Genomic DNA, 27,571 nt, shown 5'->3' with positions numbered 1-27,571 from the left:
GCTAATTGTACCATGTGGTTAGAGTTGTGCTGCCCTCCCAACGAACGTTCAGACTGCTGCAATATCAATAAATTAAGAAGGATAATGAACATGGAACTATGCAAATTCATGAGAACTCAGGATGCGGGTTGGAACAACTCTCTGCCAATGAGGTGGGAATATTACGTAATACTAGCCCACTACTAGAGCACCATAGTCTGTTTCCCCCCTATTGGCTGAAGGGTATTACTTCTAATATTATGCTGTTGCTGCAATAATATTTACAGTATGTTGCGTCTGGTTTGAGTAAAATACTTAGGGCCTCATTTGCAAGAAATTGGCATAGGGCAGCACTACAAGACTTCATGCTGCGCTGCCCTCTCAAAAGGGCAGGAATGCATCTTATTTACAAGATACGGTGCATTCCCATCCTTTCAGCCAGCGCACATTTGGTAGCCGAGCACCAACACAGGCACTCTTGCACCATGGTGCCAGGGTGTTTGTGTTGTTGGTACAATTGGTTTTATGCAGGAAGGGGCATCTTTCTGCACAAAAATAATCAATGGAGGGTTTTTTCTCTATCTATGTGTGCTGCAGAATGCAGCACATACAGAAAGAGGAAAAAATAACACAAAATAAAGTTATTTCTCCTCGTTACGGTACCCCTGGGGAGATACTCGGCATTGACACATTCTCAGATATACACTAAGGGGCCGATTCCAATCTCGTTCTGAAGGTCTCCTAATCAGATTTGTAATTGCCTAAACCGATCCGGAGCCCTTGTTCTTGACTTATTAGTTTCCCAGTTCCGAACGACCAAATACGATGCCTGAAAAGCCTTAGCGCTGACCGAATCGGTTCCAGAAGGCATATGGAGAGATGGAGACCGCTGGAGCAGAATCGTACAGCTCTGTGGAATAGGTTTTCCAAGTGAGCAAGAACGATGAACGATTTGGACAGCCTTTACGGTTCATTTAACCTGGATCGTAAAGGCTGCAGGAACTGGTCTTTGGGAGCCTTTACCAGGTCCCCCTTCACACGGGCCCTCAGAATCGTGCCATTGGGGATACCCATGGGTCCCCCCTTTCAGACCATGCACAGTGTGGCAGGCACCAAGGGGTGCCCGCCACAGGGTGCTCGACTATCACCAACCACCCCTTTTGTAACTAGGAGCTTGTGTACATGTTCAGTTCACAGGCTCCCTTCGAAGTCAATGGGAGTCCAACCAAATCATACAGCAGTGGAAAATGGTTCTGTTTGACACAATTTTAGCCCAGGATGATTGATTGTTCTTTTAGCCCTGATCAACTACCCACAAATCGGTGTGTGAGAATATGGGCCTAAACTGCATATACTATAGGACTGTATGGAGGGGAGTTTGGTGGACTCCATTTTGGATATTGCAGGTAAACTCAACACCACCCAACAGGAGCCCCAGTATGGGATGAAGGCTACAATAGACTACATCTGCAGATACATTACAGAGGCCAACTGTTAGATCACTGAACTTGCAGAATGCCTCTCGCTTCACATGCTGAAAGCAGCATCTGTTTTGAGTTTCTCCGTAGCGCATATTTTCATGTATCCTTAACAATAGCACCTTAGCAGTATCCTTGTATTAGACTTTCCATTTAAATGTGTACTATTATGTAATGGTATATTAAAGTATTTTCTGATAGTGCTGCCTGAACGCTGCATTTATGGGGTAGTTTTGGGTGCATTGTTGAGTAATGAATCTCTAACCCTACCTCCTTGAGTACGTCTTGGAATGCTTGCTTCTCGATCTCAAGAGTTAAGTGCTAAAAGGTTATTCTTGGTGCTCAGTTATCAACAGATGTAGTAGGCCAAGCCCAGCAACATCAATGGACATGAACTCAATCACCTCAGGTCATACCCAAAAACCCTTTGTGCCCCGGGAACACACAAACTGGTTCTGATATCCACCATTTCAATAGCCCCTCACTATCACAGTTGTTTCTGGTGTGCCTACAAGTGTATCTGCTTTTCACAGTAGTGCGCCATCAGGGGTCCTTTGTAAATGGCTGCAAATAACTTGGTCAATATTTTAAGTTTGATGGAATAGGGAAACTGGAATAAATTGGAGGTTACCCTGTCCAGCCAAATTTGTGATTCCTTCTTCTCAATCAGAGATGGGCAATAGCAGTGTTTCTGTCAGCAGAGCCTCAGTCAGTTTTTCCACAGAAACCATGACCTGGTAAACTGTCTAACACTGGGCTACAATATCATACAGATGGTTTTCCTGCCATTTTTAAGGTGAGGCAACCATCACTTGATTTGCCTGCCTGGGACTGCGATGTAAATTATGGTAGTCTTTGGCAGGAAAATCACACAAAACTCCCTGCAAGTCATGGCCATTGATGTTATGTTTTTCAAGAACAAACTGTTGCTTTGGGTATTTATTCTGCAAAATGAAAAAAAGTTTGCCAAGTGCTTGGCATACACTTCACTCTTCAGAGCAATGGCATTAGAGATGATCTGAAGACTTAGAGATCCCTGCTAGGCAATCTGATAGGTGGTCTTCACCAGAGAAACTCTTGCTATTGGTTCTGCTGACCTAGTGGGCCAGCAGCCTGATTGCTGCTATCTAAATATGGGCTGTTGTCTTTTAACATGACACATTAAAAGTGCTGTTCAGTGATATCTACTAACATCATCTTTTTTTCTTTTCAAACAGTTGTCATGCAACCACCAGTTATCAATCAGACTATAGTTTTGGGGGACAATGGCAAAGAGACAAGAACCCCGCCGGCACCTCCAATGGTAGTAGGTTCAGTGGGAGTCACACCGATGCGAACCACATGCCCTGCCTGCAGGCAACAAATTATAACCAGCATCAGCCACGTGCCTGGCAGTATGTCTTGGCTCATATGTGCTACTCTCGGTATTTTAGGGTAAGAGCTGTTCAACTGCGATTTGTTTAAAACTTTGTATTATTGATAGAGCTTCTAGTTGTTTAGTTCACTAAAAAATATTGTACATATGTCCACTTAAATTCATATACAAGTCATGTTGCCATTTACAACAGCCAATATAAGAGGCAAGTGGGGGACAGCTAAAACAGCCATATTTTCCGAAACTTGCAGAAACAGGCCTCATGTGAGAGAATTAACCTATTTATGTTTTAGCATAGGATATGCATAGAATAGATCTTTCTTCAGCATTATATGCGCACAAACGAACGCTGGTAGTTATGTCCACAAGCAGAGCGTATTTGCTGAAAGTGACTGACAGGATCCAGTACACGCCATGCACAGCATAATGTTGAACGGAGGTAGGTCCACACTGGTAAGTAAAAATACTTCTTTAATGTGAATTGAGTATCAAAAAGTGGAGTGTGATTAAGCTAAATTACACCCCTGTCTGTTTCCTGTAATCTAGCGCAGATGGTCTTTTATTTACCTACTAAAAGTGGTGGAGGGGAAGAAACACTTCATAATCATACTTCAAATTCTATTTGAACAAACCTGACCACAGACTCCTTCTGTAGAATTGTCAATTTATTATAAGGCCAAAAATAATAAGATGTATACATATCGCAAAATCAACATATATAGCTATAGGAAAATCAATACAGAGCCGATTTTACGAATATAAGTAATTCGGCATAACAAAAATGAAATTGTGAATTCCAATATTAAAATGCAACTCAAGATAGAAGCAGAGTCTAAATCTCTTTTCATCAGAAATAAAGCAAATCTGTCCCTACACTATACTAATGGGAAATGCTATCTGATACCCTTGCATTAAATCCCAAAGGTGTCAGCACGTGTTGACTTCCTGAGAAGTACTCACGTCAAATGGGTCAAAGTGCTTAAGGCTAGAAGCAAGTTCTAAAATGCTCCATTCTTTCCGAAAGCTAGCAGAAGTCTGGGGTCTCTGTCCCTGCACTTCAGACAATATAGAATTCGATTCTCTGCTTCATCCGGGTAAAAATTTCTATTGCAACTTTTTCTATTTGGGGAGGTTCACCCTCTTTTAATTAAATTTCCTTTCTTCACCAAGTCGACCTTGGTTCCCAGACCAGCCAGACACGAAAGACATCCTCCCTTCTCACTTCCAACCATCCTCAAAGCGTCCATTGTATCTGGTTCCACAGAAACTAACGAGTTGACATTCTTTCACCTGCAGTAGGATGAGATCATGGCTATTTCTTGAAAACAACATGCATTTAATTCTGTATTTCTCGAGAAGCCAAGGAGGCGCAGAAATAAATACAATCATGGGCCTATGAATTCAGGCAACTTAAACTAAATGCGGTTACATTATAGGATTATAAACTGTCCTGCTCTCTACATATGCAGGCATGTCGATACATACATAATCATATTATACTATGTCACTACAATAAATGTTTCAATGAGAATCATAAAACACTGCAAACAATATAGAAATATGTAAGTGCATAACAACCATGAATATAATGCACTCATATAATATAGAGTGCTGAAAGCGCTCTATCAGTTCCCCCCTCTTATGACTAGTGTCATGACACCAAATTACATTCTTTCAGAATTACCTCCTTGCAGAAAAGACTGACCTAAACAGAAGATGTATCTTGTTGTCCGTGTCTAAATCTTTCTAACCCTTTAAGGTGCTGGTAATGACTGTTCTGCAGTCGTTCCACTCGCTGTTCTCTCTTTTTCAACACATTTTCTTGGTGTTGGGCTTTTTCCCACTTGCATGCTTTAATAACTCCCATTAGGACAATTATGCAGATGACAATTATTATGATAGGTTTTAGGATGTAACTCAGTATCCCTTGTCCCAAATTGCCAAACCAACTTCCCATCTGCCCGAAACCCTTACCAATGTGATCCCATATTCCCTCAGCAGCCAAATTACTCAATTGTTGGTGGATATCTGAGATATTAGTGATATATTTCCTTATATCCAGACTATTGTCAGGAATATAAGTGCAGCACTGTTGGACTCTGAAAAGTTTACAAACTCCTCCAGCTTTTGCTAGTAGGATGTCTAAAGCAAGACGATTTTGAAGAACCATAGCACTTATCGAGACCATCTCACCATCAACTAATAACAGAATTTGTGCTGTATTCACGGAAAGTTTATCCATTATCGTTGACAGCTTTCGAATTTTCAAGTCATTCAAAATCACACCCAAACTAGGTATCGTAGCTCCTAATACATCACCTATGATTTCCCCAGCACTTACACCATGTTTTCCTCTGTGTGATCCCTTTCCTTCCAAAGGCCATAAATCATCCACATGAAAAATTTGGGGAAATTCCATAGCTATGTAACATGTCCCATACCAATTCTTGGGTAGTTTCACATAAGCATTCTTTCCACATACAAAATACACATTAGGCAGTATGGTCAATTTATCTAATAGTGCTTTTCTTATGGACTCCTCAATCAGGAAAATGTGTTCGCAATCACTTTCACCCACAAATATCTTGTTGTAATATGTGGACGGATGTCTAATGCACAACTTTCCTCTTTGCTGGAAGTCTAACGCTATAGGTCCTGAACTTCCCTATGCTTTGTGATCTAATTCTTCTTTGGTCCATGGCAATACCTTATGCTTTGGATCTGGTCGAAACAAAGTTTGCCTGTGTCTATCTTCTATCTGATCTACAAATTTCTTTTCAATGTCAGTTAAGATACAGGTCAAATTATTTCTGTGTGCATAAGACGACTCTATAGTGATGGTAGGCACAAAGTACTTAGACATGCGCTCTACATTCTTGTAATAATCATATTTGTTCAGGTATTTCAGGACTGGGACTTCAGAGAGTACCACATCATAATTTGAGAAGTAATTCTCAAAATGCACCTTGCAATAAAACATACTTAACAACACGCTACATGTAATGCCATAAGTAACGAGCAAATGATGATATTGTATGCCTTCTTCCACTGAAGCTGGTAATTGCATGCACACATAACAATCTTTCGCATCCATAGTGTCCACGTACTCGTACAACAAACATGCATATGCATTCAGAGTGAAATCACCCTTTGACAAATCTACATGCAGTCTACGGCTAGTTTCTTTGATCATTTCTCTATCTTTCATGGATGGACCTCCTTCTCTTTCTACATTTGAAACGGGTGGGGTAAGGGTAGATTGTTCTCCATTCTTTTCAACATTGGGAGATCCAATCAAGGATGTGACAATGGCCACAATTATGACAAACAGCACTATTACTATAAGAGTTCCAATAATACATTTCTAGTTCCATCCAGATGTTTCGGAAGCCATGTTTCCACTGTTATAGTTGACAAACTAATGAAATGTTGAGAGTCTCTGTTTTCTTTCTCTACATTACTTTCACTTTAGAATGTCTTTATTTGATTGCTTGCTGGATTATTGCTGGATTCGGTCTATTAATACTAAGCCTATTGTTGAGAAGTAGTCAACCCTAATTCTGAATTCTTCTTTCTAAGTGAAAATCCCCAATTTAAATCATCTTCCACTTGGGGCTAGGTTATCTTCTTTCTAAAGCCTAATGCATTCTTTGGTCACAGTTCAGTCTTCATCTCGAATGAGGTTTGAGCCAAGTATATTAAGGACCATTTGCAGGAGTTCAGCTCAAATTTCTCCCAATTCCAATGCAGTAAGCTGTCGACCAAAAGAGGGGAAAATAACTTGATTAAGAATCAAAAGTCGCAGCTCACTCAATCTGGGTGGATTCGGAACTTGCAGTGTCAGAGTTCCAAAAGCTTCAACTCCTGGGACTAACAGCTGAATATCAATCGAGAGGGTGTCCCCTCCGTAGCTCACTGTTCCAGTTCCCAGTCTCCCGGATTTTTTGGGCTCTGCATCTGCAACCGGATATGTCCACTCAGGAGATGCGTATTTTTGAGACGGTGTTCTTTTTCTTCTGGATCATCTCAACTCATCCAGTCAGTCTTCTTGTTCGCTCTGTTCAGATTCAGACGTTTCATGAATTGGAGCAAGATTTTTCTCAGATGCAAGTCTTATGTTTAGCCTTTCTTTTCTAATTGGCCACTTTTCTGTTTTTGCATCTACTCTCTGCTCTTCCTCTCTGTCTGTTCCTTCTGCACCAGGCCGTTCACTCAGGTCTGATTCAAAGGGCACTTCCACAATATCGTCAATCTCAGGCTCTGTAATCGGCTATTCAGTAAATGATTCTTTTTTTTCTTGCTCTATCGCTGATTCATTTATATTTAAGTCCTTCACACCTTGTTCTGGGTTTTCATTTGGGGTTTCAGATTCAGTTGCTCCTCGTGGAACCAGGGGAGTGGGTGCTTCTTCTTCCACGGGGTCTGGCACTCTACGGGTATGGGAAGCGTGGATCCAGTTAGGCAGTCCTCCACACTTCACAGCTGTACTCATGACTAATATTACTTGATATGGTCCTCTCCAACGTGCATCAAGACAGCTCTTCCGCACGTGCTTGCGTACAAGAACCCAGTCTCCAGGGTTTAGATCATGCCGCAGGTCTCTCGAGGTGGATGCAGTCGCAGCCTTGACCTGGTGGGACACAGACTTAACATCAGCCAGTCCCCTACAGTAATCTAACACCATATCATCAGTGATGTTTATCAACGCTGTGGCTGGTACCATAGGCAATCTCATAGCTCTCCCTGTCAGTATTTTGTGTAGTGATAGCCCTGTTCTCCTACCAAGAGTGCTACGCAGACTCATAAGAACCAGAGGTGGAGCACCTGGCCATTTCAATGCAGTCGACGAGCAAACCTTAGCCACTCTCATTTTGATTGTGCCATTCACCTGTTCCACCAGACCAAACGCTTCGGGCCTGTAACTGCAATGCAACCTCCGATCTATGTTTAAAGCAGCACGCAACAGTTTCATGAGTTCACTATGGAAGTGTGTTCCTCTATCTGTCTCCACAGAGGTTGGAAATCCATACCTCGGTATCAGTTCCCGCAACAGTAGCTTTGCCTGAGTGAGAATATCACATTGTCGAGTTGGATATGCTTCAACCCAACGTGAAAAGATACACACCACCACCAAAACATATCTTAGCCTATTACATCTCGGCATCTCAATAAAATCCAATTGTATCCTGTTAAAAGGACCTCCTGACCTTCCAATATGACTCATTGTAACTACTGTTCTCTTTCCGACATTCATTTGCTGACATGTAACACATCTATGACATACTTCCTCAGCATTCACACGGAAGCAAGGATTGAACCACGTGTGCCTGAATACTCGCACCATGGCATCTCGTCCCAGATGACCTGTTCCGTGATTCTGCCTTGCCATTGGGCTCAACAAACAGTTGGGGAGTACTGCTCTGTCATCGGTTGACACCCAAATGCCATCATCTCTCTTTTCACAGCCTGCTCTGACCCATGAAGCAGCTTCTTCCTCTGAAGCCTCATCCTGTAACCGCTTCACCTCATCCCATGTATCAGCTACAGCTAGCATCATGCTGAGCTTGGTTTCTACTGTGCTTTCTCCTGTATATTGTCCATTAAAAACACATGCATGTATGGCACAAAAACATGCTACTTCGTCTGCATAATTATTCCCTTTTGTAACAAAGTCTTCTCCCCTCCCATGAGCAGCGCACTTCACGACTGCTATAGCTTTGGTCTTCTGTAGGGCATCCAATAATTGGCGTACGTATTCACCATTTCGTATTGGTGACCCTGAAGATGTTAAGAATCCCCTCTGAGACCACAATTGAACAAAAGAATGGACTACACCAAACCCGTATTGACTGTCCGTATAGATCGTCACTCGGATTCCATTGGAAATAGTACAGGCACGTAGTAATGCAATAATTTCGGCTACCTGAGCAGAGAATACTCTATTCAAACAGGCAGCTTCCACCACTCCATTGATGGTACATACAGCAAAGGCTGCTCTTAGCTACCCTTCATTGTCTCTCAGACATGAACCATCGACAAAAAGGATCAAATCAGATTCAGATAATGGTTCATCAATAATGTCAGGTCTGGGTTTGGTAGATAGTTCAGTGACATCAATCATGCTCTTCTCAATTCTCATCGTTGTCCTCTTGGGGAAGGGGTAACAATGTGGCGGGGTTCAGAGAGGTACAGCGTTTTAACATGACATTTTCAGATGCTAAAATGACTTGTTCATATTTGGTCAACCGGATGTTCATGAGATATTGGGTTTTTGTTCTTGTCATCAATAGTTCTATTGAATGTGGCACATATAAAAGGAGAGGGTGACCCATCACTATACTTTCACATCTTTCAATGCTGACACCAGTTGCAGCAATGGATTTTAGACATCGGGGCAACGCAGAAGCAACTGGATCTAAGGTAGCCGAGAAGTAAGTCACTGGTCTAAGGGCGCCCCCATGTGTCTGTACAAGGACCGCTAACGCACAACCCTCCTTCTCACAGCAGAAGAGTGAAAACGCTTTATTGTAGTCTGGCATTCCAAGAGCTGGGGCACGACATATGCTTTCTCGCAGCTCATGGAAGGCTCTCAAGCATTCTTCATCCCATGGTACCGGATCACTGACATCTTTTCGTGTTAGTCGCAACAGAGGCTTTACTTGTAAAGAAAAGTTTGAGAGCCACTGTCGACAATAGCCGACCATACACAAAAACATGCAAATTCTTTCTGTGTTTTCAGAGTTCCCATTTGCATGATCGCCTCTAGGCGATCTGGTGACACCCTTCGTTTTCCTTTCTCAATCCGATTACCTAGATATTGAACTTCAGGTAAACAGTACTGTAATTTATTTGTGGACACCTTGTGTCCATTTTCTGCTAAATGGTTTAACAAAGCCACTGTGTCTATCCTGCACGCATCCTAATTTTCTGAGGCGACCAAAAGATCATCAATATACTGAACCAGGACTGATTTCTGAGGCATTACCAGTCCTTCAAGATTCTTTTTCAGGCACTGGTTAATGATGGAGGGGCTTTATGTATACCCTTGAGGGATTCTACACCACATTAAGATATGGTCGCCCATCCGAAATGTGAATAAATACTGGCTTTCTTCATGTAATGGTATGGAAAAGAATGCTTGACACAAATCTATAACAGTAAACCATTCTGCTTCACATGGTATCTAAAAAAGGATAACAGCTGGATTCGGTACAACAGGACAACAGGGAATCACAATTTAATTAATCCTGCGCAGGTCCTGCACTATTCTGTACTTGCCGCTAGGCTTCTGTAGTCCCATGATCGGTGAATTACAGGGACTTCCTTGTATCTCCTTGAGAATGCCTTGTGCAATCATTGACTCAATAACAGGAGTTATCCCAGCCACTGTCTCTGAAGACAGTTTATATTGTGGAGTTCGTGGAAATTCAGCATTTGGCCTCACCTGTATCTTAACAGGTTCCACTCCCCAAATTAACCCTATCTACTCACCTGTAAAATCCCACACCTTCGGGTCAACTGAGTCTCTCAAATCATGTGGCAATTCTGCCTTGGTAAGAACCACAAACATTTCTGCACACGTCCTCATGTTTGTCATTTTGCAATCGTCATCGTCATCATATGTCTGCAACTCTATACCTCTCGGAGTGCATGAGATGTTACAATTTAATTTACACAACAGATCACGGCCTAAAAGACAGACCGGGCTTGTATTGCACACCACGAACTGATGCTTATCTTTGAACGGCCCTATCCTTACAGGTTGTGCATTTGTTGATGGATTAGTCATTTTCTGATTACTGACTCCGACTACTTGAATCGATTGTCCAGAAAGAGATAAATTGGGGACCACATCTGTTCTTACTGTGGAGCGGGCAGCTCCAGTATCTAATAGAAAGGTGACAGGATATCCATTCACATCTGCATACACAAATGTCCACTCTGATCTACTACCAATACTGTATCGAGAGAACATTCTTCCTGCACCCCCCTCTTGTACTCCGGAGAACCTTAAGACTGATCGAATCTGTCTCGTATTTCAAAATACGACATCTTTTGGTATGTCTGATTATGCATGGGTATTCTGGTAGGTTGTGGCACCTGTACTTGTGGCTCACAACCTCCGTACATAGACCTGGGTCTTGTTACCGTTGGTATACTCTCGGACATATGTCCCTCTCCCTCCTGTTCGAATTGATTAGCGGGATTTGAGCGACACTCGCACTTCCAATGTCCCGTCTTGTGGTAATAATGACATGCCATGATAAATATCGCTGACATGCAAAGCGGCAAAAAAACGGGTGCTTTTGCCAGTAAACTGCTACTAACAGCGGTTAGCGACAGCTTGCTGATAGGGCGATAAAAATATTGCCGCTTTAGCGGCAAAAAGTGCTGCTAAAGCGGTAATATTGCCCTTGATGATATGCCCGATGTGTTCAAATCAATCCATAACACCTTTGAGATCTTAACAAACCAGTCTATTTGCTTGTACCACTCAGCAGGTTTCTCACTCAGCCTAGGAAAATCATTAGTGAATGCTGCCAAATCACCCTTGCTCCATGGCACATGTACATACCCTCCATTCTGCACTCCTCTCAAGGGAAAATTACCAGTGGTTTCTATCCCTTCCCCCTGAGGTAAGGAGGTACCTATTCTAGTCTTCACACCTTTCTTTTTGAGCCATCTCTCTTCCCATATGTATAGTTCTTCCCAAGCTCGAATCCCTAATACCAGTTCCCTAATCTGGTCTTTCAATCCAACAGTTCGCTTTTCCTCCAACTCCTTATCTGTATAATTTAATCTGCAAGAACCCTGCATCATCTTGGTCTTTGTCAAATCAACACCATACTTTCGTGCTAACTGCCATAGGGCTTCTTAAGCCCTCTTTGCCTTTCTTGTAATATCTTTGGCTACAAATAACAATTCATTTGGGTCATATGCCTCAATTCTCTCCAAAGGCAAATTCCCTTCAACCACTTCATGTATTTCCACCTTCAAGCGAACCACATCCACCATTGGCACTTTTATTGCACTTAGCAACGCCGTCTAATTTCTTTACCTTCCTACATCTTCTCTATCACAACTCTGTGCTCTCCTTGGTATTGCTCCTTCTTCCCTCTTTGCTGCTGTACGCTCCTCTCTATCCCAGCTCCCACTCCGCCAGTGATTACCTACACACACAACCTGTGGCCCAAACAATACTCTAGATGTTTCTGCCCTCTTCATTTCTTCTCTTGGCATCATTGACTCTCTCACTGTTTGAACCCACATTCGGAGGTCTGACTTAGAATTCGCTAAGATTCCTGGGGGTCCCCTTTCTAACCCACTGTCCATTCTTGATGGATCTGCAGTAGCAGGCAGTGGAGTACTATAAACCACAGAGACCTGTCCTAGACCTGTTCCCATTTGTGTAAGGCTCCCACCTGATATTGTGTCTTCCCTATCACTTGTGAACTGTTGACTGTCAGTTCGTCTCTCTTCAGGGGTATATATTGAGACCACTGGTCCAATAGTAACTGGCACTGACAGAGCATCTGGTAACTGCATATTCCCTGCAGGTTGGGCTAGTTCAAAACTGGGATATCTCATTCCCCCTGATCCTCCTGGAATCCGTACCATTGATATTTTTCATCTGATTCCTGTTGACTGTTCCTCCAATCCCACCTGCCCTGCTCCTACTGTCTCCTCTGGTGGGTGCAACTTCTCTAGCTCTGACTTAGAGTCACAAGGTGGAGGTCGTTCTGCTAAAAGCCTATCCAGAAAACTATCATCTGTATCACTATCCTCAGCTGTCTTATTCTTCCCCTCTAACACGCCTGCTAACATTCGAAAAGGGTACAAATGCTCTCCTTCTATGGTGTCTACTCTCCATCATTTCAGATGTGCATCCCATCTGGCATCATGATATGCCTTCATCGCTTTCCTCATTCGTCCCTGTGATGCCTCTCGTTTCTTTGCTAATGCGGCTCTCATCCAAGCATCTAATGCTTTGAATTGTGTCTGTCGAGGTGGAGGTTTAAGGGCATTCATCATCCCCTTCAACTGGTGCAGAACTTCCATACGAAATGACCCATAACGAGGGAAAGCCAATTCCCCTTTCTTCTCTGTGATTTTATGCCTATTCTGAAGCCAAACAATCGTATGCAAGCCCACATTCGTTGCCATATAGTGTGCAGGGGCATTCTTCGGTGGAGCTTCCTCTCCAACCCGGGTTACCACCCCTCTGTCACCTCTACACAAATCTCTCAACACCCGAAAACAATGCATCATGAAATCAATCGATTTGTAAACCACAATCCAATATTCAGCTAGGGACGCAGGGCAACCAATCCCAGCGCAGCGTTACACCAACCAACCAATCCCAGCGCGGCGCGCCCTGACGTCACTGCTCGCTCCTTGCAGCGGCTCACCCGTCTTTACAATTTCACTTCGTACACTCGCTCACACATTCGCTTCAACAAGTAACTGTATATCCCAAAGCTATTAACCAAGTAACCGGTCCTACCACAGTCACAATAACTTACAGCTATATAAAACAAGTAATTGTCTGTCCACTAAAAGATCAATAGAACACTCACACAAGAACACGCATCCGCTGTGATCTCCGACCTGCATTGATCACTTGATCATTGTGATCTGCCCCCGGTACCTGGGGTTTCTCACAACGAGTTATTCCCGCACTCATACAAAGTTCCCTGACACAAGAGAACAGTCGAAAGCGCTTCACGACACCCACAATTTACACAGACAATTACATTACAATTCTATCCGGGATCTTGGACTTCTCTTGAGCCTGTTCACCAATTACCTGATCCGCACGTGTTCGGACTAGTACCAATAACCACAATCACTCTACATGCATCCCAACTCTGTAAAACATCACACAAATAAAACACACCGCAATCTAACACTCCTCGCAGAACCTTTCATACTCACGCCGCCCCTGTATCCGCCGCACTGTCAGTCAACGTCCGCCGGTCTCCGCCACTCTTCGCCGATGTTTCATCTGCTGCATCCGGACCTCTATTCTCCCTCCTCTACACCTTATTTCTTTTTTCCCCTCACCTTTTAGCGGTAAACCATCCTCTTCTACCATTTGATTAAGCTAAATTACAACCCTGTCTGTTTCCTGTAATCTAGCACGGATGGTGTTTTATTTACCTACTAAAAGTGGTGGAGGGGAAGAAACACTTCATAATCATACTTCAAATTCTATTTGAACAAACCTGAAATGACCACAGACTCCTTCTGTAGAATTGTCAATTTATTATAAGGCCAAAAATAATAAGATGTATACACATCGCAAAATCAACATATACAGATATAGGAAAATCAATACAGAGCTGATTCTACGAATATAAGTAATTTGGCATAACAAAAATACAATTGTGAATTCCAAAATTAAAATGCAACTCAAGATAGAAGCAGAGTCTAAATCTCTTTTCATCAGAAATAAAGCAAATCTGTCCCTACACTATACTAATGGGAGATGCTATCTAATACCCTTGCATTAAATCCCAAAGGTGTCAGCACGTGTTGACTTCCTGAGAAGTACTCACGTCAAATGGGTCAAAGTGCTTAAGGCTAGAAGCTAGTTCTAAAATGCTCCTTTCTCTCCGAAAGCTAGCAGAAGTCTGTGGTCTCTGTCCTTACACACATGAGAATATATAGAATTTGATTCTCTGCTTTATCCTAGTAAAAATGTCCACTGCAACTTTTTCTATTTGGGGAGGTTCACGCTCTCTTAATTAAATTTACTTTCTTCACCAAGTCGACCTTGGTTCCCAGACCAGCCAGACACGAAAGACATCCTCCCTTCTCGCTTTCAACCATCTTCAAAGCGTCCATTGTATCTGGTTCCATCAGAAACTAACGACTTTCACCTGCAGTAGGATGAGATCACGGCTATTTCTTGAAAACAACATGCATTTAATTCTTTCTTTCTCGAGAAGCCAAGGAGGCGCAAAAACAAATACAATCATGGGCCTATGAATTCAGGCAACTTAAACTAAATGCGGTTACATTATAGGATTATAAACTGTCCTGCTCTCTACATATGTAGGCATGTCGATACATACATAATCATATTATACCATGTCACTACAATAAATGTTTAACCCCTTCCATGCTCATGACGGAACGATTCCGTCATGAGCATCGGTTGAGCTGTGCTCATGACGGAACCGTTCCGTCATGGCCCCGCCCGCGCTCGAACCCTTCAGCACCGCGGGGGAATCCGCGCAGCGCTGAAGGGGTTAAATGAGTAACATAAAACACTGCAAACAATATAGAAATGTGTAAGTGCATAACAACCATGAATATAATGCACTCATACAATATAGAGTGCTGAAAGTGCTCTATCAAGTGGCCCTTGCAAAAGACAAAGCCTTACATCAAACAGTTACAACCGTCACACACAGAATCTTACAACATCACACAATGCCCGTTCCATCACCACATTCTCCCTACCCCCTCACTAAAATGCCATCCCAAGACCACACACAGGTGATGCTGTGAAAGGTAGTAAGTGCTGTGCACAGTGAGGCACTCATTTTAAAAGGCCTGCTAATGGAACTGGAAACCTCGACCACAGACATACCGTTACTGGTGAGTATGCTAACTCTGCTGGTCGAAAATATTAATTGGACCCTGAAGTTATACCAAGAAGTGGCAAATTACTGGCAGAACTGGTTTTACTCCATATCATTCCTGCATTTCCGTACGGAAATTTCGGCTACTTCAAGCAGCTAAAGTCTACAGGAAAAACTGTCTGGGGCCCCGAAGTTACTGATCTGCTCCTAATCCTGATGAGCCTGGTCAACATTTTCACCCACAATTTAGAAAAATTGAAAAGAACACCGTCAAAGTCCATAATACAGTATAATTGTAAAAATAAATTAGCTCGAAAAGCCGTTCTTCGGACATGAGGGGTCTCAGGAAATAATCTTGTACTTCAACCATCAAATATTCACTAAAGCACTTTGCTGAGAGCTGAATATTCTCCAGGTGTGCTGCAAAGGTCTTTACATTTTTCATTTTCCTTAGTTCAGATTTAGGAATCACTTTTATTTGGATATAATTGTGTCAGTGTATTTGGTACAATTATGTGAGTAGGTCAAATATTCAGTTTCTGGTTCTAACATATTGCATTATCAATATTAACTGAAAGAGGTGAAGTGGCATCAATTGGGTGTTCTCTATGCAAATGGGCATCGCTTTGCCACAAGTGCTGCAATTCAGGTATGGGACTTCTGTGAAGAGCGAAAAGCTTGGCTTTGAATAAGCATCTCTGCAATGTAAGGCATGATTAAGCGATTGTGGCGGCTGGTGATCTTTGAAAGCAGAGGGCATATAAATACCCACCTCGACTTCTAGTGAGTGGGAGAGCTCAACTACCTATGTGTGGCCATATAGTTTAATATATCACAGACTTCTTGTTAGATATGTGGTAGGTGACACACTCCCCCTTCTGAATTCCCCACTAGTGATCCCTTTCTCCCCACTATTCTCTCTATGTGACATGCTGTTTCTAATTCTTTTCACTGTGGTCAATGGGTCTCCTGACTCCATGCTCATGCAGGTGATATTCCATTATACAGTTTGCTGCAGATGACCCACCATCAGCAGGAGATGCCAATGCTCCTCATGCTCATTTAGATGCATGCATTAAAGTTATCGTTCAACCTCAGACAAATGATGCATTGCCCAATGATAGGGTAACCAGATTTTGAGAAGCAAAAACCAGGACAGCCCAGACATAAAATTAGGACTAAAGTAAGAAGTAAGGGGCACATGCATCAAAGCTTTTTGCGATCGCAAACGGTGCGATTCGCAAAAATCGTCCGTTTGCGATCGCAAAATGGGCTTTTGCGATGCATTAAACAATTTGGCATGCGCAATTTCGATAATCCCAATTTTTTGTGATTTCCCAAATTGTGATTGCATTTAAGGAATCCCAATTTGCGATTCCTTAAATGCAATGCAAGAAGCACTTTCAAATAGCGATTTCACTATTTGGGGCAGCAATTTACCGTAAAATCAAACAAAACGGTATTTTGCTAAAACTTTGAAAAATGCACTAAAGTGCATTTTTCAAAGTTTCATGTCACACACACACACATGCCCTTGTGCGCAACATGGGTGCACAGTACATTTTTATAGCGATTCCTACATGCATAGGCTTTTGCGAGTTCTTAATTGCGATTCCGTAATAATTGCAATTAAGGACTCGCAAAATCCTAACTTGATGCATGTGCCTGTAAGCCTTTCAGTCTTACTTCTACATCTGGCCTGTCCCATTTTTTAGGTCTCGCCTAGGCAGGGCGCATGCGCTGCCCTAGGAGGACCTTTAGCCATCGGTCTTCACTTTTCAAGCACTGCACTCATGCTTGTGGCGGCATCCACCTTGTGGGAGCGAGCAGCGACGCACCACAAGCACGAGTGCAGTGCTTGAAAAGTGAAGACTGCTCTCGCTTTCGCTTTTTTTTTTCTTTATATCGTGCACGTGTGCACACACCACTCACAGGCTAGCAGATGACCATTCAGAGTCTTTTACTTTTCTTCTCGCCCCAGAAACGTGAGGACGCAAATGCTTTGTATACCGGGCTTTTTGCACATATCTGTGTTTTTGTTTCTGGTACCCGGTGCCGCTTTGAAGCACAGCCCTGTGAACACAGTGACGTAGTTGAGTAGTTTGCTCTTTAAAACATGGTTTGCTGTAGGTTGGTGTTTTACTGCCCCGGGCTCCATTGGCGCCTTTTTGTTGTTCGAAACCCACTGTATATTGTGAGTGTACTAACACACAAAATGTAAGAGCCGAGTGAGCAGTGATTCCAGGTGCTAGCGAAGGGAGTGCTCATTTGAAAGACTAGTTTGTGTCACGGTGATACATCTACCTGTTTCTGCCATAAAAGCTTGGTTATCTCTGCCCCAGCAGCTAACAGCGTGTTTGTGGCCACCGCACGCAACCTTTCCCAGAATCCTTCTCACGTGCACAGGCTCATTAAAGTGTCTTTGTGTAACGTAACTAGAGCTTATGTAGAGCACTCCAAAAACTTCGGGTCGAGTTTGCCCTATATAAATCCTTCTAAAAAAAAATTGAAATGACCTGCCCCAGTTCCAATGCAGGGAGAGGCATACTGTAAACAGTGCTGCAGGTGGGGCCTGCAGCTTCGTGGCGCTTTGAAGCACAGCCCTGTGAATGCATTGACGTAGTTAAGTAGTTTGCTCTTTAAAACATGGTTTGCTGTAGGTTGGTGTTTTACTGCCCCGAGCTCCATTGACGCTGCCTTTTTGTTGTCCGAAACCCACTGTATATTGTGAGTGCACTAACACACGAAATGTAAGAGCAGAGTGAGCAGTGATTCCAGGTGCTAGCAAAGCGAGTGATCATTTGAAAGAATTGTTCATGTCACGGTGATACATTGACATGTTTCTGCCATAAAAGCTTGGTTATCTTTGCCCCAGCAGCTAACAGCGTGTATGTGGCCACCGCACGCAACCTTTCCCAGAATCCTTCTCACGTGCACAGGCTAATTAAAGTGTCCTTGTGTAACGCAACTAGAACTCATGTAAAGCGCTTTAAAACCTTCAGCTCGAGTTTGCACTATATAAATCTGTCTAAAAAAAGTGAAATGACCTGTCCCTGTTCCAATGCAGGGAGAGGCATACTGTAAACAGCGCTGCGGGTGGGGCCTGCAGTTTTGTGGCGCTTTGAAGCACAGCCCTGTGAATGCAGCGCATCTAATGCTCCAAGCACTGCCCGGTGACCGCAGCGCACGTAATGCTCCGAGTTCCGTGCAGCCCGTGCACCAGGTAAAATTTGTAAAGGTGGGGGTGGGGGGTGCGGTGTTGCTGCAAGGGCAGTTTCATAATCGGGGCAGAAGAGCCTAACTATAGAAGAGAGGGGAAAAGCGCGGGTGTACAGCGGATCAACGGCTGTGCAACGTAAAACACATTGACAAAGCCAATACATTTGGCATAGGTGAAACTTTCTGGCTTTGTCACCCTAACTATTTTGGAGCTTTTTTGCAGAAACCTTTCAGATTCTAATTGCTTTCAAATAAAGCCTTTCCATAGACATACAGAAAAACAATACACAACTAACAAAACAATGTATTTGATTTAAAAAAACTTTAAAAACACATTAACCGCATCACACTATGCACATAATTAATATCAATACAATTGTTTTTTGGGGGGCGGGGGTAAACTTACAAATACCACCAACATACACACCAGCAAAACACACTACACACATATCCCAACAACACACATCATATCACAACTCACCACTACATTCCACAGCATGCCACTGCCCTAACGTCACTACACTAAGCACAACTTGCACACAAACTTTACAGTATTAAACACAGCAGCTGCATTAATCTACAACATACCTTAAAAACATTGCCAATATCTCTGGCTAAACACTTCTAAGGTTCCAAAGGCAAGACCTATTGGCTATGCCAATGCTTGTTTGTGTAGCTTTGTAAATATATGCCTATAAATATTCACTGATAAAAACCAAAGGTTACAGAGACGCTAGGAAATGGAGTTAAAAAAGCCTTAGAAATTTACAGAAAAAAACCAAAGGTTACAGGGGGTTAAAGTTAGGCTCAGGTTTCACTTGTACAAAACAAGTGAAATTCAGCCGCTATAGTTAGTTGAGCTAACTTTAACGTGTGCCACCTCAATGCACTGCTTATGACCTCACATATTACATCACTCATGACAGGGTCATTGACTTCGCTGATGACATCTCAAATGACATTACTGATGATATCATCCAATGGCTTTGAGAGTTTTAAAACGTTTATGAGTGTAAAATATATATACCATGGTGAGTGGTGGGGTAGATGAGTGACTGTATGCTTGTGTCAGTGACTGTATAGGTGAGCGAGTATGTGTTAGTATCTGTATGAGTAAGCGAGTGAGTGTGTGTGTATCTGTATGGGTGAGTAAGTGGCTCTGTGACTGACTATATGGGTGGGTGAGTAGGTGTGTGAGTAGCTCTCTGGGTGACTGACTCAGTCTGTGAGTGGCTGTATGGGTGGATGAGTGGATATGTAAGAGGCTGTATCAGTGAGTGAGCGGTTGCATGAGTGTGTGAAGATCTATGAATCAGTGAGTGGGTATGTATGTACTGGTGTGGGTCTGTGAATTTGTTTGTGAATAGTTGTGTGGGAGTGGGAGCGAGTGTATGAAAGATTATATAGGGGTGTGAGTGGGTAGGTCAGTAATTCTGTGGATGATGTCATCAGTGATGTCATTTGAGATGTCATCAGTGATGTCATCAGTGATGTCACTGGCCATATCATGAGTGATGTAATATGCAAGGTCATAAGCAGTGCATTGCAGGGGTGTGAGCTATAGTTAGCTCTGCCAACTATAACTGCTGAGTTTCACTGGTTTTGTACAAGTGAAACCTGAGCCGAGCTATAACATCCCTGTAGCCTTTGATTTTTTCAGTGTATTGCTAGGGTTTTCTTAATTCCACTTCCTAACTATAACCTATATGTAACCTTTGGTGTTTTCAGTGAATTTCTAAAGTTTTTTAAATGCTAATTCCTAACTATAATGTCCCTGTAACATTTGTTTTATTCAGTGAATTTCTATGTTTTTAAAGTTGAAGTAGCATTTGCTGAGTGGTAAAGAAAGGGGGCGGGCCCTCTGATCAGCTCACTGGAATCCCACTTTGTAGGACTTACTGGAGGAGGTACCAGGAGGGCTACTTGGCCCCCAAGGTACCTCAGCATCCAAGAGGATTTCTTTGACCAACCAGTAGTGTGCCAGGAGGCACATTTGCAAAGTGGTGGAGAAAGGGGGCATGGCCTTCGAAGACTTCTTAGCAATCCTGCTGTGTGAGACTTACTGGAGGTAACAGGAGGAGTTGTTCACCCCCAAGGACCCACAGCAGGCAGTGGGACTTCGTCCCCCAACTAGTAGCGCACCAGGAGGCACATTTGCATAGTGGTGGCGAAAGGGGGAGTGGCCACAGACAACCTCTGAGCAATCCCTATTACTGGAGGTACCATGAGGGGTAGTTGGTCCCCAATGATCCTCAGGAGTTAAATGCACTTCATTCCTCAACCTGTAGTGCACCAGGAGGCATGTTTGCAGAGTGGTAGAGAAAGGGGACATGGCCTTCAAAGACGTTTCAGCAATCCCGTTGTCTGGGACTTATGGAGGTAACAGAAGCGTTTCCTGTCCCCCAGGACCCTCAGCATCCATGGGGACTTCATCACCCAACCTGCACTGTGCCAAGAGGTGCGTTTGCAGAGTAGTGGTGAAAGGGTGATCACTAGCCTCTGGCAACTTGCCCATCATGCATTTTTAATGAATTTTTAAATTTTTTATGGGATGGGGGTTGCATGGCCCCCTCTTCCCTGGGCCGATTTGGGCTTGGGACCCCAATCCCCGAGACCAGACCTTTTTATAATGGGCCCTCTCGGCCCACCTCTCGGGCCCATTTCGGCCCATGGACCCCATTCCCCGGGGCTCGGTCTTTTTTATTTATTTAAAAAAAAAAACAATAAAGGGAGGGTCCTGCCCTTTTTTAAATTATTGTTTCAAAGAAGGTTTGGGAGCTGAGCAGCCCCCATCCTGGGCCGATTATGGCCCTGGGGACCCCTTACCCCAGGGCCCGGCCTCTAATTTGAGTACTCTGGCCCCGTAGTTCCTGCTGGCTCCCCACCTCCTGCTTGAGCCGGCATTGCTTTTACACATAGGGAGCTGCTAACATGCTGCTTCCTGTGTGTAAAAGCAATTGTGCTCCGCTTTGAGCAAGGGAGAGCAAAATGCTCTTGCACGCTGAAAGCGGAGCACAGTTTGCTATGGCTTGGCAGGAGTGGGAAGCTCCTCCCAAGCCATAGCAGGAGCCGGCCATGGGGGGGTGGTGGTCCCCAGGACCATCTTTGGCTTCAGGAGGACCCCCTCCATTATATTAATTGCCCCGGGGAGTTGGCCGTCCTTGAGGTAGTGGGGGGCCCGTGGGCCTTCCTCACTTCTATAGCTCATTGACCCGGGGAGGTGGCAGTCTTTTTTTACATTTTTACCACAAATTCGTCGTGACCTCGCAGTAAATATATTTTTTTAATGCTTTTTTTTTACATAGTAGGGTGCCGGAGAGACCCAAGACCATGACTTGGGGGTCAGGGTATTCCTACCCTGCCACTTTTTCTAATGCTAGGTGGGGTTTGCGTAGCAGCGCTACGTGGAACTCCGCAAAGGTACAAAAAACTCTGCTGCACTATGCGGAGTTTCGCAAGCGGGTGGAATTGCTTGTTCCGGCGTTCATGTGATGTTTCCCACCATACTGCAGCGCGGATTGCGTGTACAGGGGGAAATATCACGCGAACAGCACCAATCAGTTGCATATGGGCACGGCCATCTTGTTTTTCTTCTATGTTATGGTGCTGGGGCCTATTTTCCAATCCTGCTTAAATCTTTTCTATCCTTTGTTTCCAAAACCTTTTTTCTGATCTTTTTTATTAATTATCTCTCCCTCTCTCTTCTTAAGTGTTTATTTGTGGGTTTTTTCTACTTTTTGTGTGGTTTTTTCTGGGTTTTGGTCTTTATACTATTTTCTCTATAACAGTCACTTCCTTCCTGATTGTTTTACTTCCCTCCATCGTCTCCCTGTTATTTTTGGTACTTTCTGCCCCACCGCCCCCCAGCATCATGGCAGAGAAAGAGAGCCAGGCCAAGGTGGCAAAGAAGAGCTACCTTTACTGCGGAAGGCGACGCCCAGAAGGAGTGTAGGCCCAGGCCTTGTTTTCTGAGGTGGAGGTGGCAGTGCTGGGTTTTATGTGCAGCGCCACCTCCCCTCCACCCTGACAGCAGGCAGCAGGCTTGAGTCTGGGTACTGGCTCCAGGGAGCGCCAGTGGCAGTGGGCGAGGGTGCACTGGGCAGTGTATCGCTGATCTGGGATCCGGTGCACCCACGACCAGCTCACGCACCTGTGGTTCGACATCCTGGACCGAGAGCAGGACCTAGTGGACCTGCTAGGGGTTGAGGTCACGTGGCTTGGTGAGTAGCTAATTATTAATATTATTATTATTACTTGTGTGTTCTATGTTATTACTAATATATTTTTACCAAATAGCAAACTTGCTGCTCACAAGCTGGTAAGTTATGTAACTTTACAAATCTTATATTATTTGATCGTTATTCTAGACAGGTACTTGTGCTCACTGCTACCAAATCATACCTTTATTTGCAAATTTGTGCTCGCTTGGGCAGATTATGTAAGAACTTAAGTTAGGTAATGCAGACAAGAGAGACTCCTTTCTTTTGTCCTGTCACTAAGATAGAGGTAGTTAGTTAGTTACTTAGTAGTATTAGTAATTTAGCGGCCCACTTCCTCTCACTTCAGTCTGTAGAACCTTTTTTGTAGTTCGTATAGTGACTAGCAACCAACCAATTTGGTATACGAAAATATGCATGCGTCCATCAATACATTTAAAGATTAAACGCAGACCAAATGAATTTTGGCCCATCAAAGAAGGTTGAGATGATTGCGAATGAGATCGGAACTTAGAGCAAATATAATTTTTTTGTAATTCATTCCAAAGTCTTTTGAATACACGGGCTAGGTAGGTTTAGGATTCAGGAATCAAATTACTCGTAACTATGGAATAATAAAGATAGGAAGTCAGCGACTGCTATACTTCTCTACTACTACTCAATCTGATTTAAGAAAAGTCAATGTTATTACAATTGCTGTTTCCTGTCCAAAAATCTTTTTGGAGCGATTATTTAATATTTATTTAACACCAATAATTTTTTGTCTCTTACATTATGTCTCACACGATCATCACCATCCAGGGACAAGAGTCAGACGAGGACGTCTGAGGCGGCATCTGGGGATGCTTCCCAAGAGCAAGAATGCTCCTCATCCAGTGGCTCTGCTGGCCCCAGTAAGTCCTTCTGTTGTTAATACTAATATATATATTTCCCAAACCCCTACTGCTCATTATTTTGAACTATTGTTTCCGTTTCCTAATTGTATTTTTGACCAAATCCTCTTCGATCTATCTACTGTTTCTAAATTCTTGTTATCCCCGTATTATCCTATTTACTAACTTAGTTATTTTATATTTCTAGTGTCTGTATTTAAATTTGTACCTCAAACTGCCTCTTTCTGTGCTAGTCTGTCTGTAGCTTGCTGTCTTCTGTTTTTTCAGTCAGCTTTGCCTCTCCCCTTAAATATTTTGTGGACTGCCGAGTGATGGTACTGTAAGACTCCGAGAACCCATTGGTCCTTACTACTACTGGTACTTGTACTAGTACTACTACTGTACCGTGCAGATTGCACGCTCCAAGTAAGGCATTCTACACGTTTGTTGAGATGAGAAGGCTTTCTTTTACTTTCTCATGCTCATTCAGTAAAACAAGAGAGTAGCCATGGTCACATTGGACACCCCAAAGTTGTGTCTTGTTCTCATCTAGGCCTAGTATTAAATATTAGCAGCAGTTGATGGTGAACTGATTACCATGCACCATGGCTGGAAGGAAGTATGAGGAGGAGGCGGCTCCATTAAATTTTCCAACCAAGAAGACCTTATGTCCGATTGTCTGCCCAGTTGCCCACTCTCATTTCTTTTCAAAAACTCAGATTCACAAATAGCTCTAGCCACTCAGTCCAGTCGTTTACAGGTTTTCTTCTTGAGAGGCATTTCAAAAATTGCCACCGTCAAAATGTCAACCGGATGTTTTATTATTTTTGATAGGACATACTTTCTGTACCCGAATTGTAGTGATGTATATGGTGTATGTATTTTCAATCTTGCTACAGGAAAAATTATTAGAGGGAGGCGTATATGGCAACTAAAATATTTGTAATGTTTTTTTCTAGACTTACCGACCACCAGTGCTGGGGCCCGCGGGGACAGCGACGGCAGCCAGCAGGGAGCAGGTGCGGCAGCTATAGGGGGTGAGCCAGCAGCAGTGGCGGGCGGTGGTAAGTTATATTGCTTGCTTATTGACAATTTATACACTCGCTGCAAGGGTGTACACTGTACACTGTACTGTTGAGACTAAGTTGTGAAGAGTTGAAGACACACTTTACTTAGCATTAGCATATACAGCGGGAGTTGAGTAACTAATGGCCTCTTCTGTCTTCAGCAGAGAACGTTTTATGAAGAAGACTCAGACCTTGATGGAAAAGGGAAAGAAGGATGGAAGGAGGGAGGATGGGTGAAATATAATATGACTGGCAGAGAAGGATGTGTGGGTGAAGGGATGATATAGGTGGCTCATAGGGTGCGTGGGTGGTTGAAGGATGGGTGAAAGATAAAAAATAGGTTGCCTGCCTGGGTGAGTGAAAGTGTATGGGTGTAAGGAATCTTCCGGGGGGGGGGGGGGGGGGGTTTGATGGGTCAACTCAAAGCAAGGATGCATGGGCCGTTAAATGACGAATGTTTGTTGGTGAAAGGTTTATAGAGAATGATAGCCATGTTTGGATCAATGGAGGGTATTCAATCATAGGTAAAGACTGGATGAAGAGAATGTAAAATTTAAACCATGCCTGAGTAGAAAAGCCAAGGGTGATAAAAGAATGCTAGAAAAACAATGCAGTGATACATGGAAAAATACCTGGAAAGAAGAATAAACAAGGAATGTTTTTTTTATTTTTTATTCACAGGTTTGAGGTTCTATTTCAGACTACTCCATTAACTCACAGTAGTTTCCAAGCACAACAAACATATTATGTAACCACCCATCACCAATCGCCTCTCTCCAAGGCCCACTCCCTCTCCATGGCATTTTTCAACAGTGTCAGCCATGGGTGGCCTATCGACTGCATGGTTACAACTACAATATAAGTACCTCACGTGAGGTTGTAACGTTTATCATCACTCATATTAGTAACTATTCATCTGCCTTGTTGTAGACTAGTCAGAGTGAAAGTGAAATTGATCATTTGCCATTTAACAGAGCATGGCCATCTTAGAAAAAGAGGTAATTGTGTAGTACAATTGCCCCACCTGCAGACAGTAGTAAAGTAACGCAAGTCTGTGACACGAGAATGTCTGTCTAATGCGTAAGTTGAGCTGGCATGCCTACAAGATTAATTTAGCTAAACAAGAGAGAGAGAAGAAGAATACTTGTCTACTTCATAGTACCTGATGCCTGAAACTCTAATCACATCCAAATCTTTGGGGCCAAGCAATTGAGGATACCACAAATGTTATGTACTGCTAGTGCTACTGTGCCACTATATAACTTTATGTATTACTGTTCTGCTGAGAGTAATGGTTACAATGTGTCCTTTTTTTTCTTTATAAAGCTACTCCTGCCAATCCGAATCTGACAGGGGAGAGAAAGCAGCCAGGACCCAGTAAAGGAAGCTGGAGGCCATCAGTGCCGAATATCAGTGGCTGGTGGTCTAGGAGGAGGAGGAGGCGGCAACAGCTGCGTCCTCCAATGCCCCGGATCCCAGCCAGGTCTCAGTAGTGCTTCCGGTGGTACGGCATGGTGTTCCAGCAGCCACCTGCTGCAATTCTCCTACCACCGCAGCTCCCCCCTGTACACTTTGAGCCTTTCAGCGCTGTATGCACCTGAGGATGGCGTGCCTGGAAAGCAGGATAGAGGTGTGTTTTGACTAGCTGGAGAGGAAGAGCCAACTCCTAGCCCGCTGCTAGGCCTCTCTTGCCCCTTTTTTAAACTTTTGTTTGGTGGGTGGGACCTGTTGGGTACAGGGCGGGAATGTGGTAGTTGGAGAAAATGGTTTTGGGTTTTTGGACAATTTGGATTTTGGACTTTCGTTGGACATTGTTTGGAGTTAGGGAGGGGGTGGACCAGGTGTTTTGGGCTTTTCTTCTAGTTTATATTTGTTATGGGAATACATTTTTTGTTTTACATATGATGTAAATCTTTTTGGGGGGTGTTACTCTTTTACTTCACGCTGTTTCCCTTGCAGCACCCCTGGATATTAGTGCATGATACAAATCATAATTTCCTTTCATTTCAGCAGGGCCGCAGCCAGTCTTTGAAATCTGCCGATAGTGTAGCACACCAACAGATAGATGCGGTACCCTCAATTGTCCTACTACTCTCTCCTCCTAGTCTACGCAGTAGGCAACTATATTAACCCCTATGGACTCAGAAGGGGTGTGGGTGTGTGAATTAATTTTCATAGTATATAGATATTGAATCTTCAATGAATCACCCACAGTTCTTAGGTCACATGGCCGATAGGAACATTGTCGACATCTCTAAGTTAGCATGAGCCCAGCAGCCATGATGCTGCTTTTGCACACATTGCTACATGGCTTTATTTTTGCAAGACTCTGTTTATGCCTTTCACATGAGAACTGTCTGCTTTGTTCGTTCTCTGCCTGTTCCTGGAGTTTAGTCTTAACACTGTGAGTAAGGTCGATAAACAATGCCCCTTGTTATTCTGTTCTGGTCAGACCCTAGCACCTAGATAAAACATGCTAATGCAGCTGCTGCTGGAAGCTCATACCCTGAAATTATGGGGATGCATGTTTAGGTAACAGACACTTGGAGAGGGACCTTTCCAGGGAGAAGAGCAACATGCACCTGCAATGTAGAAATACCATTTATAGTCTAAGGTATGGGGTCTGCTGACAAAGCCCAGAGATCTTCTATTATATAATAATACTTCTTCTTACCAAGGGGAGGATGGTTAGGCTTTATAGTCCTTTCTACACTGTCTTTATATGGTGACACCTCCCTTTGTGATATGTGGCCTCGCTGCAATGCTAACTGTAT

The 27,571-nt window shown here is 43.4% G+C and overlaps 1 protein-coding gene across 1 annotated transcript in view; it reads left to right on the top strand.

Annotated features, from left to right (window-relative positions):
- Positions 1-27,571, top strand: part of LOC146790012 (uncharacterized) — a 450,689-nt gene that overhangs the window by 317,813 nt on the left and 105,305 nt on the right. Inside the window, exon 10 of the mRNA XM_085631249.1 lies at positions 2,675-2,891. Coding sequence (XP_085487375.1) covers positions 2,675-2,891 — 217 coding nt within the window. The remainder of the gene's footprint in view (positions 1-2,674; positions 2,892-27,571) is intronic.

This window comes from Triturus cristatus, chromosome 10, assembly GCF_964204655.1.
Source record: "Triturus cristatus chromosome 10, aTriCri1.1, whole genome shotgun sequence".
Lineage (NCBI taxonomy): Eukaryota > Metazoa > Chordata > Amphibia > Caudata > Salamandridae > Triturus > Triturus cristatus.
Note: the sequence above shows the minus strand (reverse complement) of the source record. Positions and strands in the feature narration are given on the sequence as shown.